Source organism: Protopterus annectens, chromosome 6.part0 (assembly GCF_019279795.1).
Source record: "Protopterus annectens isolate FY-2018-M chromosome 6.part0, PAN1.0, whole genome shotgun sequence".
Lineage (NCBI taxonomy): Eukaryota > Metazoa > Chordata > Ceratodontiformes > Protopteridae > Protopterus > Protopterus annectens.
In genome coordinates this window covers 623,396,529-623,422,690 of record NC_056737.1, presented here as the reverse complement: position 1 = coordinate 623,422,690, position 26,162 = coordinate 623,396,529, and the positions used below count along the sequence as shown (strand labels likewise).

The window sequence follows — 26,162 nt, the reverse complement described above, 5'->3', positions numbered from 1 at the left end:
CGCTGCTTCATAGGTTCTATCACTTGGGATCAGCTTAAAAATCAGAAAACCAAACACCTAGGTGAACTGGAGAAGTGACCACTTCATATGTATTTTATCATGGGCATGTTTGGAAATGCTACTTCACATTTGCACTATCTTAACAAAAATGAAAGCATTTAGCATGCTTATCAGGGTGGTTGATCTAATTTCTTCCTTCCCATCTTCTGAGACACACACACAGTAGCTCTACACTAAGAATGTGATGAGTGAAATGTGTTGTGTTTTATTGATTTGTTTTAACAATTCAATGAAAAGAAACATTAACGACTGCAGTAAAAGCAGAATGCACAGGGATGGTAGAGACCAGTTTGTGAGATGAAGTAACACTTTTATTTACTGTCTCACACTAGTAGTCTACATAAAGCTAGAAACTGGCACAAATAAACTAGTCTAGACCATGTACCCTGTTACTTGTTAGTACCAGGCTGTTTCATTTTACAGCTGAAAGAGTTTGGTTGGAAGAAAGTACTTTGTGTAAAATCTTACCATAACAGTAGATGTCCTTCTGTTCACTGTCGCAGTATTCTGCAAAGAAGGGATCTCCCATCCAGCAGCCTGACTCTGTCAGTATGCAAAAGCCTAAAAGATCTTGTGTGCGCCATACATCACATTTATGCTCCCCCCACAGAATGTAGGGCATAAAAGGGACATACAGACACAACTGCTCATAGCTGAATTGCCCCAGAAGCGATCAGTTTCCACAGGATAAAGCAGTCTGTGCACACCCAGAAGAAAAAAAGTACAGAACAAACAAGAGTGGGTTGGAGGAAGGGAGTAAATACTGTTAACAGTTAAGAGGAGGAAGGGTGTAAATACTGTTAACAGTGAAGAGAAGGGCATCTACTGTTATGGTAAGATTTTACACAACTGTACTATATCCTCTGTATCACTGTTGCAGTATTCTACGTAGAAAAGAGAGTACAAAAGCTCAAGAAACAGAATGGGAGGTGGAAGGCTAAGAGCAGCCCTCAACAAACCCACATAAAATGGATTGAGCAAAACCTGCTCTGACCTACAAACCGTATCCAACATATAATGTTTAGTAAATGTATGGACGGAAGACCAAGCAACAGCTTCAAGGACTGAACTGGTGTCCAACCCCTTGAAGAAGTTACCAGAAGAGGCAGCAGCCCTAGTGGAGTGAGCTGTAACAGAAGTAGGCAGAGATTTTCCATGAAAGGTGTAACAAAAGGAAATGGCATTCGATATCCAAGTTGAGATGGTTTGCTTAGAAAAAGCAAAACCCAAAGACCTGGGATGAAAGGAAACAAAAAGCTGATCAGACTTATAAATAGCTCTAGTTTCATCCAATTAGTACTTGAGCTGTACAAATCCAAGGTCTGCAGGCCCCTCACACTAGCAGACCAAGGACAGGGAAAAAAGGAAGGGAGTTATACCGTTTGATTCAAGGACGACTAATTTACTACATTGGGCATAAAAGAATGATTAGTTTGAAGGGACACCCTGTCCCTATAAAAAAACAGAAAAAGAGGAATGGCCGTAAGGGCCTGAAGCTCAGAAACCAAGCAGAAGTAAGAGCCAACAACAAAACAGTCTTCCAGTTACAATGCTGCAAAGAAGCAGAATCTGCAGGCCCAAAAGCAGCCTGAGTCAATTTTTCCAGAGGAGGTTGAGAAATCCCTGAAAAAGGAGGGAGAGATTTCCCTACCATAAAGTAACCCTGATGGATGATAAAAAAAAAAAAAAAAGAGTCTGAAGTGATGAGACTCCAATTTGGAAGACAAAGGGAGAGCCAAAGGGGCAAAGGAGCCTGGTCTAATAGAAGGGGGGGGGGGGCAAAGTGCGAAAGAGAAGCAGGCGTTTCAGATAAAGGAGGCTTCTGGGCCAGAGAAATCTTAGCAGAGGGGGCCTCTCCCACCCTTCCTGCCCTTAGAGGCCTGGTGGGGTTGCTTGCATACGAAAGCAGACTTAGAAGGATAATTCCTTTGGAACTTAGGGATAGGAGAGACAGAAATATATAACATGTCAGCAGCAACAGCCGTCCCAAAAGGTGTTTATTATCCAAAGGAGCATCCAGGAACTTGGCCTTAATGTCCTCAGGTAGAGACTGGAGATGAAGCCAAGAGTAACACCTCATGACGGACCCAAAAGCCACAGCCCTAGAAAAGGTGTCAGCAGCATCATAGGTACACAATTCAGTGGAAGCAAAACCTAAAAAAGATAAGGCAGAGGATTTGCCTTCAATTCAGGGAGGTCAGAGATAACCTGAGAAGCCTGAGCAATCAAGGCCAGAGAGCATACCTGGTCATGTGGGTCTGGTAATTAATAGCCCTAAAGGCCAAAGTAGAAACAGTGTAAACTTTCTTACTAATCCTCTCCATTGCCCTACTGCCTTTATCAAAAGGCAAAAGTTTGGAAGAGGGGAAAAGTTTAGAAGGTTTGTCAGAAGAGAGTGACACCACAGCAGGATCAGCAGAAGGGCATTTAAATAAAAATTGGTAATCCTCTTATAAAACCTATGAGATTTCTTAGGAGCAGGAGGCTGAGAATCAGGAGACTTGGAAGCAGCAGTGAAAGTGTCTAACAAGGCAGCCAACACAGGAGGAACTGCTGATGGTGTAGGAGTAGTCACCTGAAGCAACTCGTGATATCTTCTCTGAATATCAGACACTTAAGAAGAATGTCACTTAAAGTGCTCCATCATCCTAGCAATTGTGTCCCCAAAGGACATTTCCTCGAAAGGAGACTTGGGGCTAACAGACTCCTCTTCATCAGAACCAGAAGCCAAAGGAGAAGTTATCTGTGAAGAATAGGACAAAGACACCTCACCAGACACTGAGTCTTCATCTGAGGAATCTGGTTCCCTAAGCTATTTAAAAGGAGTAGAGGTCTAAGGAGGAGCAGTACCAAAACCTCTTGAGGAGGCTTTAGGGAGATTAAGGCAGAAAACAAGCCCCAAGTAAACTGATGCCATTCCCTTTGAGGATCCTTAGGATGGACTGAAACATGCTTCAGTTTTTGTCTTTTCTTAGAAGGGACATCAACCCTAATAAATACCAGAGGTTCCAAATCTTGGTGAGATTCAATAAGAGAACCTGGAACTTCCTCCCTGACCATTATCTGTGGAATCCCTCTCGGACGCTTCAAGATAATCAACCATGGTCCCCCTCAATGGCTGGAGCAGATGCCTGCAAAGCCTCAAGAGGACATGCGAACGGCTTCTGAGTGTCTTAGGCACAAATGCCTTACAGATACTACAAGAGGTATGGTCGTGGGAAGCACCCAAACAAAAAAGGTACTATCCTTGATGATCCTTATGGGGAATCTGTCTCCCACATTGACATTTTCCCTTCTTGGATGATATGAACTCTAGGTAGTAAAATAAAATACAAGACCAAGAAAAAAAAGAGAAAAAAAAAAGAACCTCAACGGGGCACATATCTGGTGTTGCTAAATATTTATTACAGCAACAGGGTGTTCAGACCAACTGGCAAAAAAAGGCATTTGAACTGGTGGCAAAGAAGTTCAGGGTAGTTGCATCTGTACATCCCTTTTATGCCCTACATTCCGTGCAGGGAACATAAATGTTACGTACGGTACATGCAAATCCTTTTAGGCTTTTGCATACTAGCCGAGCGTTGGACTGCCCTGGACTGGAGATCCCTTCTTTGTAAAATACTACAACAGTGATACAGAAGGACATCAATAGCTGCACTAGTTCAGTTCTGCCAGATGTTATGACTATATGTCTACGGGGGCAGCATACATACTGGGCATAGGAACTGGATGCTGGAGATCAGGCTAGATGTCAGTAATGGTGATTACATGCACAGAGTGAAGTTATTGCTTCTGATTCATGTATGTATGGTGACTGAATAAGAGCCTTCGGAGTTCATTTGGAATTGCTCAGTAGTATTAATCACATGAACATAGGAGATGCCAGGGATGGATTCAGTTAAAGCACATGGTCTACGACTACAGCAGAAAGGTGGAAATTGTGATTGTTTGGTGTAGCTGACATTGTTTTTAAAATTTACACCATAGGTTTAGCAATCTTTGGTGACGGGGCAAGGACAAGGTAGGCTGTGTAGGTGTTTTACTTCATTTGACAGTAGTTTGTGTGGGATATCATAAGGGATAACTAACATGTTTTGGGGAGGAGAAATCACAACAGCAAGACATGACTTATTGGCATAGGTGTTACTTACTATATTTCTGGCTTGTTATTCACAAAAAAGTACAGTTACCTGTAGAGTACTGACACCTGTGTAAGGCTATCCAGGGTCTTTATTTCTAAATACATTCTTTCAGGCACTATGGCAGGATTCTTTTTTGACTTGTACATTTGCAGCTGTAGTTAGCTACTGACCTCCTCTGTTTGTACTTGAGCCAGCTTTATGATTGAGCACATCAAGTACTTATCTGAACAGTTTCCGTATAAATGACTTATGGATGACTTCAGGGATAATTTTTTTTACATTTTGCCTTCACTGTCTGGTGATCAACTGCCCTCTCCGAATAAAATAACCCTTTCATTAACTTAATGTTTATGACCTACTGTGACAGTGGCCTCCATTTGGAGATCTATTAAGGTTAAGTATCCTCCCACACAACTGTAATGTGTGCCACCAGTGATTTCATACTGATGATTAATGTGTATCATTACACTTCAAACCTTGAATAATTTTATTCTGAAAGGTGATCCTTTCCACCACATTTGCACAAGTATATCTAAACTATAAAAGTCAAATAAGAATGGGCAGTAAAAGTAGCACCCCTAAAAAGATGGGTGGTGGTAACAAACATCTCTTTCATAATTTTGATGTAGCATTTTGCAAGATAATAGGAGCCACTGATATAATAACAGTTTCTAAACAGGATCCAGTTGTAGATTTTAGTGCATGTAAACTCAGCAGCTAAATGCACTCCTGTCTTTATTTTTAAGTCAATGACAGCGTAATCATCTTTTGCCAAATTGCTGTAAATTGAACATAACATTGTTTTACCATCTGTTTCAGTGTGCCTGCAGGACAGTGTGTTAGCTTTCTGGAAACATGGCATGCAAGGAAAAAGCTTCAAGTCAAATGAAGTAAGTACTTATACAGCCTGTAAAGCCCGATAGCACTTTTTAAAATTTTTATTATTTGGTTTTAAAACAATAAGTAAACAAATTATAAAACAAACAACTATTTACATGGTACACAGCTGAGCAGTACATCAAAGTTATACATATCAGCAACAATTAATGTTTTTCAAGCAAGTCTTTAAGTTTAAGCCAAGATATATGTGAATGTGTTAATATTAGAAGTTCTCATCTTTATAGTTTGCAATTCTCTGCTGCAAACAATTTTTGCCATACTAATAAATTCAACATTAGAGGGGGTACTTCACTTTTCCAATTTTTAGTAATTAGTTATCCGCGGTGGTGGTGCGGCGGTAGCGCTGTCACCTCACAGTAAGACGCTGTCCGGTTCGACTCTCAGCTAGAGCGTCTTCTGCATGGAGACATGCATGAATGGGTGTACCTTCGTTGAAGGTTGTGCGTTAGGGCTGGCAACTCAGCACGTAAAAATCAACTGCCAATCATTAGCGGACTGGAGTTCTGCTGTGGCGACCCCTAACTGGGAAAAGCCGAAAGACACAACAACAACAACTTTTCTGGCTATAGCAAGAATAAACCAAAGAAGAGGCACTTGAGTTTTTGGAATTATCTGAGTAATTGGAGCATTAAATAAAACTAAAGTTAGAAATATTACATCTCTCTAACTAACCATAGAGCTTGAATGAAGTTATTAACTCCTTTCCAAAAAGGAGAGACAACTTCCATTCATATACCATATGCGTCCAGTCAGTTATTTCAGAAAGACTGATAGCACTTTGACAGAGCTCATTCTAGATTTGCAATAATGTCTTGCTTGTTATTCTGAGCAGACTGTCATAGAACCCCAATACTGAATGACTATGCTTTCATTTGTTTTTATTATTACGATGCTTACATTGTAATATTTTATTATGGTGTGAAGTACAGGTAACCTTGAATTATGCAAACATGTTGAATGAACATCTTTGTTAGAGACTGACTGAGGTTTTGAGCTTTGCCCTTGTGCCAGTTTCACTTTTCTTTGCCTCATTATATCTTCCTGTGGTGTGCTTTGAACCCTTCTGTTGAGCTACAGTTTGCCATATCAGCTAACAGTGTTTTCCAGGGTCTTACAACCCAGTATATGAAATTATGTTTTGTTTCAGGGAAGACTTTGGTAGTAGTGTTGTAACAGTTAGACTTGTCCTGATTATCAATCATTCTCCTGTTTTCTTCAAGCATTTGAAAGTCCCACTATACAAGCGTAATACTTTTCTTGCACTACTGCTCCTCTGAAATTAGATGGTGTGTGTCTTGTATAAAAATAGCATTTTCCTCTGCAGTCTTCAGTTGTGTTTTCATTGCTTTGAACAGTCATTCACTTGTTTTTTTTTTTTTTTGCACTATTTGTAGTAATGTTGGCTGTTTTGTCCTCATTTCCAGAGTGTAAAAATGCACTACTTCCGAATGCAGCTTCTGCTTTTCCTTCTGAGGCTGGCCATTATGCTCACTTTACTATTTCAGATTTTTGCCTCTGTGCACCTTGCCATCCCATAATCTCAACAATAAATCAGGTAGAGTGTCTGTGGAATAGAGCAGAAAGTCTACAAGTTGACAGTCAGGTGTAGAGCACATCCCCCACCACAACTGTGGCAAATTTGAAAAGAGGAGCTGAGGACCATTTGTTTATTTAAAACTGAGGAAACTCCAGCATTATTCTCTCTAATAAAATACACAAATGTCAGTAAAGTTCCCCTAGCCAAAGGTACCCTAAGCAGTTGCCTTATTTGCCTCTGCATAAGGTTAGCCATAATCCCACTAGCTTGGCAGTGCTGAACTTTGTTGCATGGAAAACTGTGTTTCTAGTCACATCACCCCTATGTATTGCATCTTGGAGCTTCAAGCTGTCTGTGTAAGGAACCAGGTCTGCCTGTAATAAGGACAGGTTATCACATGTTTCTTCCCAAGAGTGGAAGTGGATTTGGATGTTTTCCTTAAAGCAGTAATTTATTCTCCTGGTGTTTTCGTGGTGACAGAAACCAAGCAGAGTGGCGAGAGCCCTCCATGGCTCCAGTATACAGTGTCAGTGCAGACGATATCTAAAGAGAGTCTGGAGGTTTAAGGAGATGGACTGACTAGATGTTCATCAGCTTTGCTCTCGTGGAGAGATATTAACTTGCATTTGTCAAGCAGACAGTTTCCAAGTAGAGTGCCAGCTGCATTATTTTTTACCTTATGTTGGCCAATCTCACTGGCGTATGTGGTCAGAGCTTACTCTACCAGCGTGGCTGTTTTCAGTGCTTGTTTCAAGAATGTCTTTGGTACAGATATTTTTGCTGCTTTTGCTTTGTCCTCATTGTACACGTTTCCCATGTAGTATTGTGTCAGCCTTAGCTTTGGGAGTTGAGGCACTTCTGGAAAGACTGCTCTTCAAGATTCAGGCTTCTGAGTACTGACCTAAGGTAATCATTGGGGCCTTTCATTTTTTTAGTACTGCTTTAGATTAAACCTAGCTAAAAACCATCAAGGAGGGTCCTCATAGTTAATAGTATAACTTGCATGTTCTTACTGTATCAGTTGATCACTGGAGATGTTCATCGTGTTTCACAGTTGCAGTCATCACTGTAGTCCTCGGTCGGCCAGAATCCCAAAGTCTGGGTCCGGCGTCGGCTGCTCAGCCATGCTCCCTGACGACAGTGCGCCAGGAGTACAAAGCTGGCAGCCAACGCCATGTTCTCCAGTCTTTCTTGCCATGCGAGGAAAGCAGTTCGCAAGTGCCGGTCGGCTGGCTCCTGACAATTTTTCGTACTTCAGTCCGAAGACTTACTTCTTCTACTCAAAGCTAAGTACCCCGTTGGGGAAACTTTTTTCTTGCTCCAGTCCGATGTCAGAAAAAGTTAATAATTGTATTTCTTGTGGGAAGCAAATACTTCATAAGGATTTCCATTCTTACTGTATTCCTTGCTTAGGCCCTGACCACGACGTAGCTAGTTGTCGGTTTTGTGCTAGATTTAACCAACGTACTATTAAGCGAAGGTACGATTTTGCATTTCATTATTTCGGTAGGCGATTTAATTACAAAATGTCGTTGGACACGCTTCCGACTACCGGAATTCACAAACGACGCAAGGATAAAGACAGGCCTCCGAGGTCCAAAACAGACGACGTTTTACAAGCAGAGCCAGCTTCTGGTTCGGCCGTCGTCAGTGAGGCGCTTTCGCAGCCCCTGTCGTCGGCCATTTCGGAACCGATTGCCGAAATGGACTCCCACGAGGAGCCAACTAGGCCTTTGAGTACTTCAGCTGCAGGACCTTCGGACAATGCTCCCTCGGATGGGTCCGGAGCCGCTGTGCAGGTACCGGCTTCCGAGGGGGTTTTCAGGCCTACACAGCTTCTGATAAAGGCAAAGCCAAAGACAAAGGCAAAGACTCCTTCCAAATCTAAGACTTCAGTCCAGGCCTCTTCTGATCCGGGACCCAAATCCCAAAAACAGTTACTTAAGATGGCAGAGGACTTACTTACCATGATTAGGGGTTCACATCCCCCACCAGATAAAAGGCCAAGGCAGGAATTGGATTATGACTCTTCTGATCAGGCATCTATTTCTTCAGTGTCTTCCTCTGACCAGGACTACTCTTACCCTCCATATGAGGATTCTGATGCTGAGGAATCCATTCCTTCAGCTTCTCCCCCTGAGGATTTTTCTTTTGGGGAAACTTTACATGAAATGAGGGAACATTTTCACTGGGAAGGACAGGAGTACTCTGAATCTAAGAGAAGACTTAGGGATTTTCTTCTTCTTCCCCAACATAGACCCCTGGCTATTCCTCCTAGTTTGGATATTGTGAATGATACCTTCTCTGAGGCTAATTTAACTCCTGACTCTTTTCCTCCAGCCCCTGCTAAGCCCGACAGATATTATAGGGTCCCTGATTCTCACCAGTTCCTATTCAAGAATCCTACTGCTGATCCTGAAACCATTTCTCAGGGCCCTAAGGGGGTTAAGGCCGCTTCTGCTAAAAACCCCATTCCGACAGATAAGGATTCCAGAGCTTTAGAGAGATGGGGCAAAAAAGTGTACACTTCTGCAACTTTATCTATTAGGGCTTTAAACTGTCAATTTCATATGCTAAAATACCAGCAATTTCTACTGTCTGTTATGAAACAAAAGCTAGCTTCCATTTCCGCATGTGCAGATAATAAGGAATTACATGATTTGATGCATGCCACTGAACAAGTAGGGAAGCATGGTTTACACTGTGGTTTTGATGCCTTGGAGGCTTCTTGTAGGGCTGCTGCCTCTGGCACAGTCATTAGAAGGCATGCTTGGTTAAAGGAACACAACTTACCTGATCAAGTGAAAGCTAAGTTACTGGATGCACCTGTTCAGCATAATGTTTTGTTTAGATCTAAGGCTGAAGAGGTGATAAAGAAAATGGAGGATAAGGCAAAATCCATGCAAACAGTTAAGGATTTCTTACAAGTACAGCCCCCCCAGATTTAGTAGGAATTGGCCAACAAAAAATTGGTCCTTTCCTTATTCAGACAGGCCTCAGACGGGTAGATATAGACATTCCAGAGGAAGGCCACAAACGCAGACCTCCTACAGACCAAGACAGTGGACTGCTTCCACCCCTAGGGGTGGAGAGGACAGGCCTCAAACTCATAGAAAACAGGCTCAATGACTCCCCCTGCTAGGCTGCAGGAACTTTTTTCCTGGAAGCCCCTCTCGGAGGAAAACTCTCTCTTTTTCACCTAAATTAGACTTACATTACCCAAGACAAATGGGTTTTGGATGTGGTTTCAAGAGCTTACAAATTCCACTTTCATACCTTACCAAGACCAAACGGATGGCCGGACCTACCAAAACACCAATGGTCAGAGGCCTTAAACCAGGTGGAAGCCCTCATGGCTATGAGGTCCATAGAACTGGTTCCACTTTCAGAAATGGGGCAAGGTTTTTACTCAAGGCTTTTTCTAGTCCCCAGAAAGCAAAATTCATGGAGACCCATCCTGGATCTATCAGTCTTGAACACTTTCCTGGAGATACCAAAATTCAAAATGCTTACTCTACAGCAGCTACTGCCAATGTTGAGCAAAAATGCTTGGATGGTAACATTGGATTTAAAGGAGGCTTACTTACACATTCCTATCAGACAGGAGTGCAGAAAATACCTCAGGTTCAAGGCAGGCTCGAGGCATTACCAATTCTCTGCGCTGCCCTTTGGATTGTCTACTGCGCCCAGGGTCTTCACCAAATGCCTGGCACCAGTAGTAGCTTATTGCAGACTCAAGGGAATTCAGATTTACCCTTATCTGGACGACTGTCTTATTCAAGCAGACAGCAAGGATGTCTTACTCCAGCATCTAGAATTTGTTCAGAATCTTCTCAAGTTCCTGAGATTCACTGTGAACATAAAAAAGTCAAATTTGACACCCTCACAACAGATAACTTTTCTGGGTGCTCTTCTAAACACAACAACCCAGATGGCATTTCTGACATCCGATAAACAATTACAGCTGGCTTCAACTTTCAAAACCTTGGCGTCACTAACTCAGCTATCTGCAAGAAAATTCCTGCAGGCATTGGGTTACATGGCCTCCTGCATCCTTCTCATACCATACGCAAGACTACATATGAGGAAAATACAGTGGTACCTAAAAAGTGTATGGTCCCAGCATTGCCACAGTCTAGAAACACAGATCACCGTCCTGCCTTGTCTACAAAAGGAATTCCTTTGGTGGACCAAGACATGTATTCACAACAAAGGGAAAGCCTTCAGTCTGCCTCCAGCCAGCCAGATACTAACCACGGACGCCTCAGATTACGCATGGGGAGCCCATTTGCAGGGAAAATGTCTGCAAGGCTTTTGGACAAAGGATCAGAAGCACCTGCATATCAATTTAAAGGAAATATTAACTATTCAGAATGCTCTCTTGGCCTTCAGGGATCTTCTACAACCAGGACAACTACTGATACGGACAGACAACACCACAGTTATGTGGTACATAAACAAGCAAGGGGGTTCACACTCCTACCCCCTTTGCAGACTAGCCATGACTCTATGGAACACAGCTCAAACTTGCAAAGTGGACCTACAAGCTCAGTTCCTACCAGGGAAACAAAACATTCTGGCAGACAGTCTGAGCAGGAACCTGTCAGACCCACACGAATGGATGCTGGACACCGAAATATTCAAGATGATTACAGCAGTCTGGGGCTGCCCGCACATAGATCTTTTTGCATCCCCCCTCAACCATCGATTACGGATTTTTTGCACAAGGACATTCCACGAGCTAGCATGGAAAGTGGATGCACTATCATTCAGTTGGAGAAACCTCTCGGGGTATGCCTTCCCACCTCTACCTCTTCTTCCACGGGTGCTATTAAAGATCAAGCAGGACAAGCCCAAGATGATAATTTTACTGGCCCTAAATTGGCCTCGACAATTTTGGTACCCAACACTGATGAATCTTTCACAGGAGCCCCCTTGGGTTTTACCTCAGACTCCAAATCTTTTGTCCCAACACCAGGGTCAAGTTCTGCACTCTCACGTCAAAACTCTCACCCTGGCAGCCTGGCTAATTCAGGGTCTATGATTAATCCTATCCTTCCCAAACAGGTTATGGATGTCATTTTAGAAGCCAGACGCCCTAACACTAGAAAATCTTATGCAGGAAAATGGAAAAGATTTTGCACCTGGATGCATGATCAGGATTCGGATCCTCTTACTCCTAATATTCCTCTGATTTTACTATACCTGACAGACCTGTTACATAAGGGTCTCTCCTTCTCTTCCATAAAGATTCATGCCTCAGCTATCTCTGCTCATTATAATACAGACCCTCCAATCTTTTCCCACCAACTCATGAATCAGTTTCTTAGAGGAGCTAAGAATTTAAGGCCCCCTAGATCACCACCTATTCCTGCCTGGGATCTCAACTATGTTTTGGAAAAACCCACTCTACCTCCTTTTGAGCCTGCTGCCACAGCTGACATCAAGTTTTTATCATGGAAGACGGCCATCCTGTTAGCTTTGACTTCAGCCAGGAGAGTTTCGGAGTTGCAATCACTCATGGCTGTGGAACCTTATATTATTTTGCATCAATCCTCAAAATAGGGGGGAAAGGATCTTGCATTCCTTGGATGTACACAGACAACTTTGTTTTTACCTGGATAGAACCAAGAACATCAGGAAAACAGAACAATTGATGTTCGAGTGTCTTCACTGTTGCAGTCTGGGTTACCCTCCCTCCTGTCCCCTCTTACTCTTTCTTTTGTGTGGTTCCCTACTTCACCCTTCTTCTGAGGTGTATTTGCAAAGGGTATGGGGTTAGACTAATTTTTGGACACCTGACATCTGGGGCAAGAAAAACTGGAGAACATGGCGTCGGCTGCCAGCTTTGTACTCCTGGCGCACTGATTTCAGGGAGCATGGCTGAGCAGCCGACGCCGGACCCAGACTGTGGGATTCCGGCTGACCGAGCACTGCCTGCCGGCAGGGGAGAACCCTACAGTGATGACACTCGAACATCTACATTTATGGTAAGTGTACACAACTGTACTATCCCTGCTTGATGGGTTGGAAATACCCTTCAGCCAAACCTAGCAGATGAGAGGCCCTTTATTAATAGAAGCGTGAAAGTTCCCTGTAAATCCAGCAGATTCATATTTTTGCATTACTTGCTATCAAATCTGTGTTGTTTCTTGATATGCCACTGTGTATTCAATGTTGTCTAGAGGATGAAGTGTACTTTGGAAAAACATGCTTATGTATTTGGTGCATTCTGTTATTGTATTTGAAACTTCCTTGTGTGGAAGATTTTCAGTCCATATATCTCTAGTTAATCACTGTATATTAATCAGATCAGACAACAGTAGTAGAAGTAGCGAACTTAAACTCGTCTTAAGTCAAAAAAATAATAAGAAAATAAATAATTTAAAATATTGTACAGAATTACTAAGTATTCGAAATTAATCCAAGCAAGGCAGGCAGTCTATTTCCAGTCGAAAATCCTTTGTTAAGTACACAGACAAGCGATCCAAGTAAAACAAAAGTAGAGTAAGTTTCCTCACAAGCTTTCTAAATATATATATACTTTTTATCAGCCAAGTAAAACATAAAACAAAGTGTTATTGGTACACAAATAACACTTTGTTTTACAGCACAGTCAGATTTTACAGACCACCTTAGAAATGGATGCCAGCACATCCAGAGAGGCCTGACAGACATCGGGTCCCATTGTCCAGGGGGAGCAAAGGTTCATTGTGTAAGAAGGCTCTAGAAGAATCACTCAAAGTGTAGTGAGGGAAAATGTTGAATCGAATTTGCTAGAGTGTAGGCCTACGTCCAACCCTCCCTCTTTGCATTGGATGGACACTCCTGCAAAGATAAAGCAGAATACCAAACATTCCTCACCTCCCCCAGACCCACAGAAAGAGTGGCAACATTTTGCCTAAGTCCTGTTCAAGGCCCTCATGGCCTTGAGGCCTACCTCTAGCCTGCCTCCTTCTACTCTCTCCTGACCTACTTCTCCCTCAAAAAAGGGTTAGTGCACAAGCTATTTACTCCTTTCAAATACCTTCTCCCTTCCCTTGGACTATGCTTCCCCAGAGGAAGAATCCAATGGGACAGAATCCCCTTTGGATGAGATTTCTTTTGGCGATACCATCTCAAAGATGAGAGATCACTTTAAATGTGGTAGCTCACAAATGTCTGATGTCCAAAAGAAATATTACGACCTCCTGCAGGTGGAGACCTGTAGTTCTTCTGCTGAACCTCCGGTTATCCCTGTCTTTCTGGGTGCCTTTGCCTCCATGTCTCTACACCTGGGCTCACAGCCTCCAGCACCTAAGAAACCAGATAGATATTACAAAGTGCCACAGGACAGTAATTTCCTTTTTAAAGTCCATGTGGCAGACCCCTCTGTGATCTCTGTAGCCTCTGATATGGCCTCCAGATCTCTTCCTTTCACTTCTCTTCTCCTCTTAGACAAGCATAGTAGGCAACTTGAGAGGCTGGGAAAAAATGTACACCTCAGAAACTTTAGCCTTTAGGGCTCTGAATTACCAGACCCACATGACTAAGTACATCATGGAACTCATGGCTCAATTGTCCAAGATAGCGTCTGATATCCCAGACTCTGAGAGTTAAGCCTTTTCAACTTTTGTTATTGCTGCATCCTCCCAAGTTGTCAAACACTCTGTCAAATGCAGCTACAATGCAGTTGAGGCTACCTCTAGAGCTGCAGCTTCTTCCTCCGCTTTAAGAAGACTCACCTGGTTGAGGCTCCAACCCCTCCCTGAGGGCATCAAGGCGAAGCTCGAGGATGATCCCCTTGACAACTGTGCTTTATTTGGTAAACCATCTGCTGAACTTTCCAAGTCTTTGCAGGAAAACTCCAAGGAGTTAAAAGACCGCAAATATATCCTGGTCTGTCCAGTGCCTAAATTTCATAGAAACTATCCTGAAAAACAGGCCTTCATTTGCAGGCAATCCCGGACCCCCTTACCCAAACCCTCTAAAGGGAGCAAGAACCCCCCATCAGTTCTCCGCATCTTCAGCTGCTTCTCATGTGGCTAAGCAGCCCTTCCCTGATAGAATGGGCTCTTCCTCCTGACTCCTTAGGACTACCTTGCAACACCTCCCTTTCCCTATGCCTCCCCCCTATCCCTTTCTGCCTGGGAAGCCATAGCTCAAGACTCCTGGGTCCTCAGCATTATCAGACATGAATACTTTATGGTTGGGCACACTGTGCCTCCTTTCAGGGGTATCCTTCAACCTCCAGCAGACCAGAAACCTCTCTTTTCCCAGATATTAGAAAACCTGTTGGAATAGGGTTCAATACAACCTGTGCCCACCACCCAAAACGAACACACTTTTATTCCTGCATGTTTTTGGTTCCCAGAAAGGAAGGGCAGTGGAGACCTATCCTAGATCTTCCTTTTCTCAACACTTTCCTAAAAGTTCCTTCCTTCATAAATGTTACCTCTTCAGACCCTCTTCCGACATGCCTTCCTGGCATCCATAGACATCAAAGATCCTTACCTCCATATTCCCATTCATCCCATTTTCAGGAAATTTCTACATTTCTCTTGGGGATCTTGGCACTTTCAATTCTCTGCCTTGCCTTTTGGTCTGCCTACAGCCCCAAGAGTGTTCATAAAATGCCTAGCACCAGTAGTCACTTTCTGCAGACTCCAGAGCATACAGATCTTCTCTTACCTGGACAATCTCCTGTTCCAAGCCAACACCCCGGAGGAACTGAGGAACAACCTCTACTAAGCCATGGCCATTTTGCAATGCCTAGGATTCACCATCAACTTCAACAAATCTACTTTCATCCCATCACAAGATCATATATTTCTAGGGTGCAGATTCCAAACAGACAAAATGATTGTGTGTCTCTCCCACCCCAAAATGCTCAGGAGCTCTGTCTAATCTTCTCAGAAACCCTCCCCGTAAAACACTTGTCTGCAAAAATCAGAATCCTAGGACTTTGGCTTTCACCATCCCCCTGCTAGCCCTGGCAAGACTCCACATGAGGAAATTCCAATGGTTCCTGAAAATAGTGTGGACTCAACATGCCCTCCTACTGGAATTTCCAATCCCACTACTACCTTTTCTCAAGAAGGAGTTCCAGTGGTGTATCCAACAACTGTCTATATATCCAGGACTCCCCATTCATCCATTGCCCCCAACTCAGGACCTGTACACAGATACTTCAGATACAGGTTGAGGAGCAGCTCTAGGCCCACACACTGTTCATGGACAATGGACCCCCTCTCTGAGAAAGGACCACATAAATGTAAAGGAAGTGGGGGGGCAACATCCTACCTCTTATGCAGATTAGCCTTGTAAGTTTGGGAACTAGCATGCCAACTACAAATATCTCTTCAAACGGTCTACATGTCTTCCAATCAAAACTCTGGTAGACACACTGAGCAGATCCACAACACATGCCCACAAATGGATGCTTCGCAGGGATGTGTTTCTGGACATAGTTCACCAATGGGGTATTTCTCAGATAGACTTGTTTGCCTCCCCTCTGAACAAAAAACTTCCAACATTTTTTTCCAGAGATCCACATCCTAAGGCATGGAAAGTGGGCGCCCTATCAATTTTTTGGAAGGGGAAGTTTGTTTATGCATTCCCTCTCCTACCACTCATTCCGAGAGTCCTGCTGAAGATTCAACATGACAAACTAAAAATCTTGCTGGTGATTAGCTATTGGCCAAAAAAAGCACTGGTCCCCCCTTCTTCTGCACCTAGCCAAGGGCAGTCATCACAAGTTACTTCTCAGAGTGAACTTGCTCATGCAGAACAAGGGCTCCCTCATCCACCCACACCTGGAAACGCTTCAGCTGACACTGTGTGTGCTAGAGCCCTAATACCCTTTAGTGACCTTTTTCTCTGAGGACTTGCTTCAAGTCCTGCAGGAGGCCAGGAAACTCAATACAAGGAAATCTTACCTTTCCAAATGGAAGAGATTTTTTGTTTGGTGTCTTGCTAGAAACCTGGACCCTCTTACGGTGTATCTCCCTTTGGTTCTTTCATATTTGTGTGAATTGCTCAGTGCTGGCTTGACATACTCTTCAATAAAAGCACATTTGTCAACTATCTCTGCATGTCTGTCTCTTTCACCTCCTTTAGCTTCCAGATTTGAGGCCAAACAGCTCCTCAAAGGCATCTTCCACATTAGCGTCCCCCCCCCCGAGATCTCAAATTTGTGCTAGAGAAACTGACTGTAGCACTTTTTGAGCCAGCCTCCTCTAGTTCCCTCAAACACTGTACCTGGAAGAGTGTTCTCTTGGCCATAACCTCTGCCAGGTGGGTCTCTAAGCTCCAGGCCTGATGGCTTCTCTCCCTTTCCTGGTTTTCCACAAAGACAGGATTTCCCTTTACACCAACCCTTCTTTCATGCCAAAGGTAGTTAACGAGTTGTCCATAAACAAGGCCACTCATTTGGCCACCTTTTTCCCCTCTCCCCAAAACAACAGTGAGAGGATCCTACACACACTCTTGATGTGCAGAGACAACTCAGGTTCTACCTTCACAAAACTAAACCTTTTAGGAAATCAGACCAACTGTGTGTGTCTTTCCACCCTAGGGCTCTGGGGTTGCTTGTATTCAAATAGACCATCTCCAGATGGATCTCCAAATCCATCTCTTTCTGCTATGCCTACCATGGAAAATGTCTTCCCTGCTTGATCAAGGCTCACTCTACCAGAGCAGTGTCCTCCTCTGGGGCTTTCCACAAAGGGCTAGACACCAACTCCATTCTAGAAGCAGCAACTTGGACCTCAGTCCACACTTTCACCAAGCACTACAAACTGGATTATTTTTCCAGATCCAGGGCTGGATTTGCCAGGGCCATTCTTCATGGTTTCCTGGAAAATTCTTCTGTTACCTCCACCACCCTTTCTGCACGAGCTTTGGTATTCTTCCTCATGTAAAGAATACTGCAACAGATGAATAAAAGGACATAGAATAATTGTCTTAAGAATTTACCATAAGAATAGATGTCCTTCTCTTCTCTGTTACTGTATTCTTTCCCACTCTCTTTCCCCACTTCGTTCTGTTCTTCTTTGCACTGATTCTCTATCCCTTGAACTGCCTCTCCACCTGGGGCTTCAGTTCTGCAGATGGGCCTGCGTACATCACTTTTATGGTCTATGTCTGATAGCAGCCTAGGTCAGATGTACCGTACACCTCACGGTAGTAAAAGACTGTGGTATACTGGCCGACGTTAGGTCGCCTGGACAGGCAACTCCCCCATATAAAGAATACTGCAACAGAGAAGAGAAGGACATCTATCGTTCCGGTAAGTTCTTACACAGCTATTCTTTCTGCCAATAGGTTTACTACTGAATAGACAGGAATGAAAGAATTATTACTGTACAGCTCGATAAGCATTTTACCACAGCAGCAGCAGCATTTAGTGACTGACTTCATTATTTCCATTTGGTCAGTTCATAGTTTGCTCATAGAGAATAGACCAGCAGCCACATTAGTCCCAGTGATATTTTCCTGTCCCAGAGACTTCCTATACTCTGGAACAAGCTACCCATCTATGCAAGCAAAGTTCTTCATTAGCACTCAAGAAAAATCTTGATGAGTAGATGGGAAATAAAAAATACACCCCGGGGATTACTTCTGTCTCTCTGCTGGACAGTGGCACAGGAAAATAACTTTCTTGGGTGGCGTAAGCTATGGAATCTTGCTGGCTAGGCTTACGTAGGCTCTTGGGCCGATAGCCTAGTACCTACTTATGAACCTATGATGCACTCAGCCAGAAGTTTTATCTGTCTGTAAGAGATGGGAGGAGCTAGGCCTGAGTTAAGATTGCAGTTTCTCTATTTGTGGCAGTTAGATTTGAAGGTCGTGAGTGACTGGCTTTGCTTTACAGAGACCAGGCATTTGTTGCAAAAGTGGCAAATTCTTTTGGGGAGATATCTGAATCCCAACCAGTCCTGTTTATCTTGCAGTGTGGATTTAGGTCCCTTGATTTTGTATTTGTATTGCTACCAGTTTTGTGGATATGTAGTACTTCAAGCAGGATTGGGTCATTCAGCTTTTTGTGCCAGGCACAAAACTATAGAAATCTGTATGGAGGAGGGGGGGCTTTTGGATGCTTTGGGTGTGGAACATTACTGTTATCCTGTAGGTTGTGTTGCCAACATCTTATTCCTTTCCTCAGAACAGTTGTGAGAGATTTTGCATTACATGGATTCTTAGAGTCAACTTTAGACTTGTATTTCAGGGACCAAAGGAATTAAGAAATCATTATACAAAGCATGAAACATGGTTTCACCTTAATATAAGCACCTTGCATGACTTTGAAAACTATCAAGTGCTTTATGTTAGGGCCGACCATGCAGTAATATTCTTGCTATTTACTACTGCTTTTAATTCCTTTGGAAATTGTAACTTACTACTGTGTTGTTTGTATGCTTAATACTGCTTTTAAACAGTTATGGGACTTTTCTACATTGGTTTATTACTTGTAGTGGGAAACTGAAGTACTGTGGTGTGGTGTCACATTTCACATGTCAGTTGAACATTAAGGAGTGCCTCATGCATGTAGAGCTGCAATGTAACCATGCCTGTTGCTTATCTGCTTCATTTAAAAGTTCTGGCAGGAAAATATTGCATTTTTTCCACTTTTTTTTGTTTTTATATTTACTACTGATACTGTTACAGTCCTTTATATTGTTAACTTGTAATTTTACCGCAAATTGCTTTATTGTCATTTTCTGTGGAATTTTTTTTCTTTTCTGACAAGGGAATACATAAGTAAATAGTCATTTATGCTATTTTAATATTTACTTGATTTAAGGGCATATGTTTTATTTTTTGGCACTATTCAGACAAGTGAATTTTACTTTGTTACTGTGACTGTGTGTACTGTTCTTTACCAAACTGTGCAGGTTGTAGAACAAGGATTAGCACATTTTAACGTGTTTCTGCTAAATGTTATGCAGTTTAGTCCTATTTCCTGTAGGGGGCATATTTTATATTATTTCTGCCCTTAATAGTATATTGTTCTGGCTAGTGTGACATCCTTCAGCCTATGGTTTGTAAATCTGTTGTTGCCTTAAGCCAGCTCACAGACCACTAACCTTCATCAGCCTTTGATGTGAGCCAGCAGTCCTCTTAGGTTCGGAGGTCAGACGACCTCTGGGGCTGTTCCAGTGCCTCATTCGAGTACAGAACTAGACCCTTTATGTGCAGGAGAGGTCCAGGGTAAGAGACACCTTACCAGACATAATACTCATTCCTCAGATATTTTGTCCACTAGTGCAGTCCACAGTAAAAAGAAACAGAAACTCGCCACACTGCAGACAATATGGTTATTACCATGTGTTGGGCTGATGCAGTTTCCTTAACTAAGAGTGTTTTTACTGTCATCTAATTCTGGACACTATGCACCTGTTCAGAACGACTATGGGGCTACCTTCTCTAGAGAGCCATCTGTGGCTGCAGATTTTGATGAGTTCTCTGATTCAGGCAGTAGTGAATACTCAAGTGTCCTTCCATTCTGATTCTTCAGATGGCAAAGAGATACAAAAACTCAAGCAGGTGTTCACCTATCCACAGATGCTAGGTAGGTTTAGAGATGCATTTGACTGGAATCAATCTGGAGCTGTGCCAAAGATTAGCAGAGTTTATGATTTTACTGAGGATGAGATTCCATATGTTTCAGCTGTTCCTCCTCTGTTGCTCACCTTACAAGATGTCTTTAAGTAGATATCTGTTGTTGTAGGAAAGTCCTTCTGTATTGCACAGCTTTTAAACAAAGGAATTGTGTATAGCTCTAGGAATGTCATTGTTCCCCTTTACTCAGCCCTCAATAGGCCACTCATTGAATACCATGCTCCCTTTGGCATGTAAAGGATACAAGGCTTAAACAACATGTTCTGCATAGACCAACTCAAAGCCCCATCACTATACTCAGTATCCTAACCACTGCTAAGAGGTGACCTGTGTCTGGCATACAAGGCATCCTCCAGTCCATTACTGACGGATTTACTGCACATCAGCAAGTCAAATGGATCTAAACATCTTCAACAACATCAACAGAATGGTTTGGAGAAACAGGTATATTTTGAAGAGGATACCACTGCTGTGGAACATACTCCCCATCCATGTAAAACAAAGTTCTTCCCTGTCCATTTTCAAACGTAGCTTAGATTTATGGATGGGAAACAGAAAATTTACCCCAGGATGCCCCCCTGTACTACCAGTGGTCAGATTCAGTTCCTAAATGTTTTATCCCTTGCATGGGTTCCCTCAAATTAGCTATGGTATGATCCCAGCTATTCTCATTAAGGGTATTATATAATTATTGACATGAGATGGGTAAGACCAGTCTATAATCAAATGGGATAGGTTATTTTGAGCACAAAATGGAAACTGATTAGGCTTAAAATGGCCTGCAAGAGCAGGCAGCCTAATGCTTATGAAGGTATAAAGCTGTATGTAAAACTCAACTGTAACGGGTGGTCCTTGGCATCTTCTAAGTCTACAATCCAGATAAAATTGGCAAAGGGTTAGAATCTCAGGGAGAAGTATTGTCTTAGTCTAGTAGTTTAATCTTTAGAATTCTAAATTATGTTGAGGTTTATTTTGCAATGTGGTTATAGCTTAAATGACCTTGCTGCATCTTTGCCAGCTGAACAAAAGTGTTATATGAATGACATTGTTTCTTGTGTGACTCCAGTTTCAAAACGTGCTTTGAGAAGTGTTTTGGAAGGTGCAGCCACTTATGTTGTATTGAGAAGGTATGCTTGGTTACATAACCAGAATTTTGCTGAGTATTTAAACATTAGATTTTAAATGTGCCTTTAAGTTCTGAATTGGTGTTTAGTCCTGCTGCTACTCAGATTCTAAAACAGTGGGACAATAAAGGTAAATTGATGCATGGGGTATCCAAAATATTTCATATTCCCTGGTTCTCCCCTACACAGCATCCAACTTCAAAGGAAAGAACAAACAAAGCAAACAAAAAATCCCAGCCTAACAACAGTCAGGCTGCCAAGAGGAAATGACAGGAGGCTAATGCTTCCATACCAAATAAAAGGGGTGCCTTTCTCAAAAAGGGATCAGTCTCCTGCTAAACAATGGCTGTGCCAAGACTCTGGTATTACATTCCTTCCTCCAGTCCCTTCCTCCCCTTTCCCCAGGCTTTCATTCTACACAGCAGTCTGGTCTCAGGTACTCTGAGACAAATGGGTGCTGAGAATAATTTAGAAAGGACACTCTTGCTAGTGGACAGAAAATCTTCCTCCCATCAGGGGAATCCCCCCCAGACCCACCAGCCCAGACACTATTTACATGTTGCAAGCAGGGAGAACCAATTCTTGCACCACAAAAAGGAAAATAATCCTTTTGGTAACCAAAAAGGAGCTGTCAAGGAGAACAGTGTTAGATATGGCTTACCTAAATACCTTTCAGAAAGTACCCCATTCAGAATGCTCACCCTGCGGATGATCTTACCCTTTCTTTTGTACCTATACTTTAAGGTGACTTTAGATCTGAAAGATGCTTATCATCACATTCCAATTGCTCCATTCTTCAGGAAGTATCTGAGATTTGCTGTGTCTAGCTCACATTATCAGTTTTCTACATTACGCTTTGGTTATCTACTGTGCCTCTAGTACTGAGGAAGTGCCTGCCTCCACTGGTTGCTTACTGTGGGACCCAGTGCATCCATATTTTCTCTTATTTAGATGACTTGCTGATTTGTGCAGAGCCTGTTTCCAAGTGTTTAGAATCATTAGAAAATGTCTCCACTGTTCTAGCTCACCTAGGCTTCAAGTTAAACTTAAAAAAGTCCTGTTTCATATTTTTTCATAGGTTCATAGGTTAGTACTAGGCTAACTGCCCTTGTGAGCCATTGTAAGCCTAGCCAATTATCTCCTGTGAGACTCAAACCTTGCACCTTGTGTTTGCAAGGCAAACACCTTAACAACTAGGCCACCATCCCAACCCCCTTCCTCTCAAAGAATTGTCTTCTTGGGATGTATGATAGACACAGAAAAAAAGTATAGCATTTCCACCAGAATACAATGTTCAGACTTATCAGAACATTTTCTGGCTTCAAGAAACTGCCTCTGCAAGAAAATTTCTCAAATTCTAGGCCTCGTGATAGCACTGGACAGACTCCATATGAGAAAGATTCATTGGTGCTTAGAAATTATTAGTCTCAACACCTGCATCCTTTAGAGTTCCATGTACCAGTGCTGGAGTTTGTGAAACAAGAGTTATAGTGATGGAGGGATTAGGTGTCTCTCAGTCCAGGCCTACCCTTCCCCCTCCAGACCCCAGTTCAGTCAGTCCAGACAGACTGTTTAGATTTTATGTAGGGAACAGTGTCCAAGGGAGTTCAGGTGCAAGTTGAATGGAGTCCTTTGGAAGCTACAAAACACATAAATGCCAAAGAAATGTTGGCAGTGATTCATTATTTATGGTCTCCAGGTCAAGTTTTTGTGGTCACAGGCAACACCACATTCATGTAGTACCTGAACAAACAAGGGGGTACAATGTCATACAATGTTTGTCGGATGGCAGATATGGCCTGGGAGGTAGCCTTTAGCATCTTCTGACACTTCAGGCCCCATATATCCTGTCAGAGCAAAACATTTTGGCAGACAGACTAAGTAGATCCCAGGCAGACGCTCATGATTGCAAACTCAGAGGTCTTCCAGGATTTTTCCAGATGTGTGGAACACCTCAAGTAGATCTGTTCACCTCCTTTGGAGGACATATACTTTCTTGTTTCTTAGGAAGAGAATGATGTTCATCATATTGATCACTGCGTTGATAACCTTAGCAATATGGGTTATATCCTGCCATGGATATAACAGCCAGACAGTTTCCAAAGCTTCAGAGCACTTTCCAAACGCTCAAATCACTAGCCAGCTTGAGTTATGCTGACTGAAAAGACCGGTTTGCGTGCCAAGCCCTTAAGAGCTTTCTTGCCATTGAGGAGAGCGCTCCTGTGTGGGCTTTCAAAGATCAACAGACAGCTCATGCTGTTCCTTTGCAAGACAGATAAGTTATGTTTGGGGGAAAACCATTGCACATTACAAAAAAATATTGTTTTTTTGCACTTTCTTGACTAGGAAAGAAAATTTTAAGCTGGAAGTGTATGTTTTAACCCACCATCATGGACATGGACTTAACTGTATTTATTCATTTCTTTTTGTTTACCAGAAGAGCCGGACTGGGTAATACCCATTTTCAGCGGAGGCCTGGGGAGAAAAGCTCCGTTTACTTGCATCGAATTGTATTACGTTCCAGTTAAACACAGAGTAGTTAAATTTCTATTTACATTTCTAAACAAACAGTAGTTACATTTATACATTCTAAGATTTTACAGAGGTGGAAGTTACTAAAGAGAAAGCTCTCATGTAACTTAGTGGATTGTACAGGCAGCATTGTAGAGGCAGCAGTTATGTATAAAAATTATTTTGTCATTTTATTGAGAGGTGGAGAGTATCGTATAGTGAATATAAAATCTTAACATTGTGATGAGCATGTGCAAGACCAGGATTGGTTAAGATGTTGTTTAAGCAGTGGTTTAAAACTATTGAGTTTGTCAGACAGTTTTATTTGTGTGGGGATACTATTCCAGAATTTAGCAACATATTGGGAGTAGAGGGAGTCCTCTGCAACATTATTTGACTTATCTTTAAGTAAAATTAATTTGTTACTAGAACGGAGGCCCCTTGCTGGACAGTATGGCAGTAATAAGTTTTAAATGAGACTGTACTTTTAAATGAGAGCATTCTTTTTTACTTTCAGTATCAAAGTTGTTTAAAGTAATTGAAAATCAGTTTTGCTGTGGAGAAATTGTATTGTACTTTTTGGGGCTGGCATAGTGTTTTTAAAGTGCTTTTCAGTGTTTTTTGTGTGTGAAAAAAGTGACATTTGAAAACTTTAAACTTTTACCAGCTTATGTGCGACACCATCCCCTACTCTGGAATCATAGATAAACTTACTAAGCTGGGCATTAATCCCTACATCACTCGATGGATTGCCAACTGGCTTACTGACAGAACCCACACTGTAAAAGTAGCCGACTCAAAATCCAGCTCCAGACAAATGTCAAGCAGAGTCCTTCAGGGTTCAGTCCTGGGACTGCTCTTGTTTGGCATCTACTTCTCTGAAGTACAAGCCAGCACTAAGGGACTCTGGCTAACAAAGTTTGCAGATGACTGCAGACTGGGAGCCATTATTGAACCCCAAATGATGTGGATATTCTACAAAAGGGCCTTACAGAAACAGATGCTTGGTGCCAGAACCATGGGCTCAAGCTCAATGCCAAGAAATGTATAGTTATCCCCTTTGGGAAAAACCATGTACCCATGAATTATCACATAAGTGGCAGTACACTAAACACCGAAAGTGTGATAAGGGACTTAGGGACACAGGTAGACAGTGGTCTCACCTTCGATAACCACATAGCCACAACAGTCAGGAAATCCTTCTATGTGGCACACCTCATCAATAAGGGCTATTCATCCAGAAAAAAGGATTGTCCCACTGTACTCATCCCTCATTAGACCCATTATAGAGTACAAAGTCCCGTTTGGTGTGTACCTCACAAGACATCTACAACAGTTGGAAAGGCCACAGAAATACCTCACCAAAAGAATCACATGCCTAAAGCAGATGCCCTATGCTGACTGTCTAAAAAAACTCCAGCTATACTCTTGTCGTATATCGCCTACTCGGAGGCAATCTCTGCTTAACATACAAGGCCATGTCAAACCCAGTGCTGTTGGACATGCTGCACTTAAAGAAATCCCAATCCCTCAGAGCCATACGCTCCAGGGATCTAAACCTGGTCATCACAATGAACAAATCATGCTGGAGGGATAGGTTCCTGACCCAGAGACTCCCCATACTCTGGAATAGACTGCCCATACATGTCAAGCTGAGCGCCTCTTGGAACCTTGATGAATGGATGGGAGATAGGAAATTCACCCCGGGGATCACGTCATTCACCCTACTAGACAGGGGACCAGGTAAGTAAATATTCTGGGAAGAAATAGCCAGGGAATTGTTATGGCTAGGCTTGTATAGGCCGTAGGGCCGATAGCCTAGCACCAACCTATGAATCTATGAAAAAGCCACCATTTTGGCTTGACCATTGAACAAACTACTGGTCCCATGGTCAGTCTTTCCAGCCACAAAAAGAAAAAGTTAAGCAAACAGGTTTTTGCCACCATAGCAGGATAGCAGTTTGCCTCAGCCATAGGTGGATTTCTCAGGCCAATCATCTTTTATCCTGGATCTTTTATCCTGGATCCCTGTGGTGTAGCACCTGCAAATAGTATAGACCAGGGGTTAGCCACATCTTCAGTGGCTGTTGAGGCCCTTTCAGTGGACAAGGGAAAGACACTCTTGTTGTTCCTGAGAGAGGGAACAGGAGAGGCTTCTCTGTTTCATCAGAATGTTCCCATCCCTGGGAAAGCTGCTGCTGCCATTAATAACACTTTTAGCCCAATTTTGTCCTGTCAAAAAGAAGTAGAAAACTAAACATCTATCTACTCCCTGTCAAATTATAT

At 42.6% G+C, this 26,162-nt stretch overlaps 1 protein-coding gene across 3 annotated transcripts in view; it reads left to right on the top strand.

Annotated features, from left to right (window-relative positions):
* Positions 1 to 26,162, top strand: part of MAP4K5 (mitogen-activated protein kinase kinase kinase kinase 5) — a 2,873,315-nt gene that overhangs the window by 2,605,679 nt on the left and 241,474 nt on the right. For all 3 annotated transcript variants that reach the window (XM_044074300.1, XM_044074299.1, XM_044074298.1), the window contains one exon: positions 5,022 to 5,092. In XM_044074300.1, the coding sequence (XP_043930235.1) occupies positions 5,022 to 5,092 (71 nt within the window). The remainder of the gene's footprint in view (positions 1 to 5,021; positions 5,093 to 26,162) is intronic.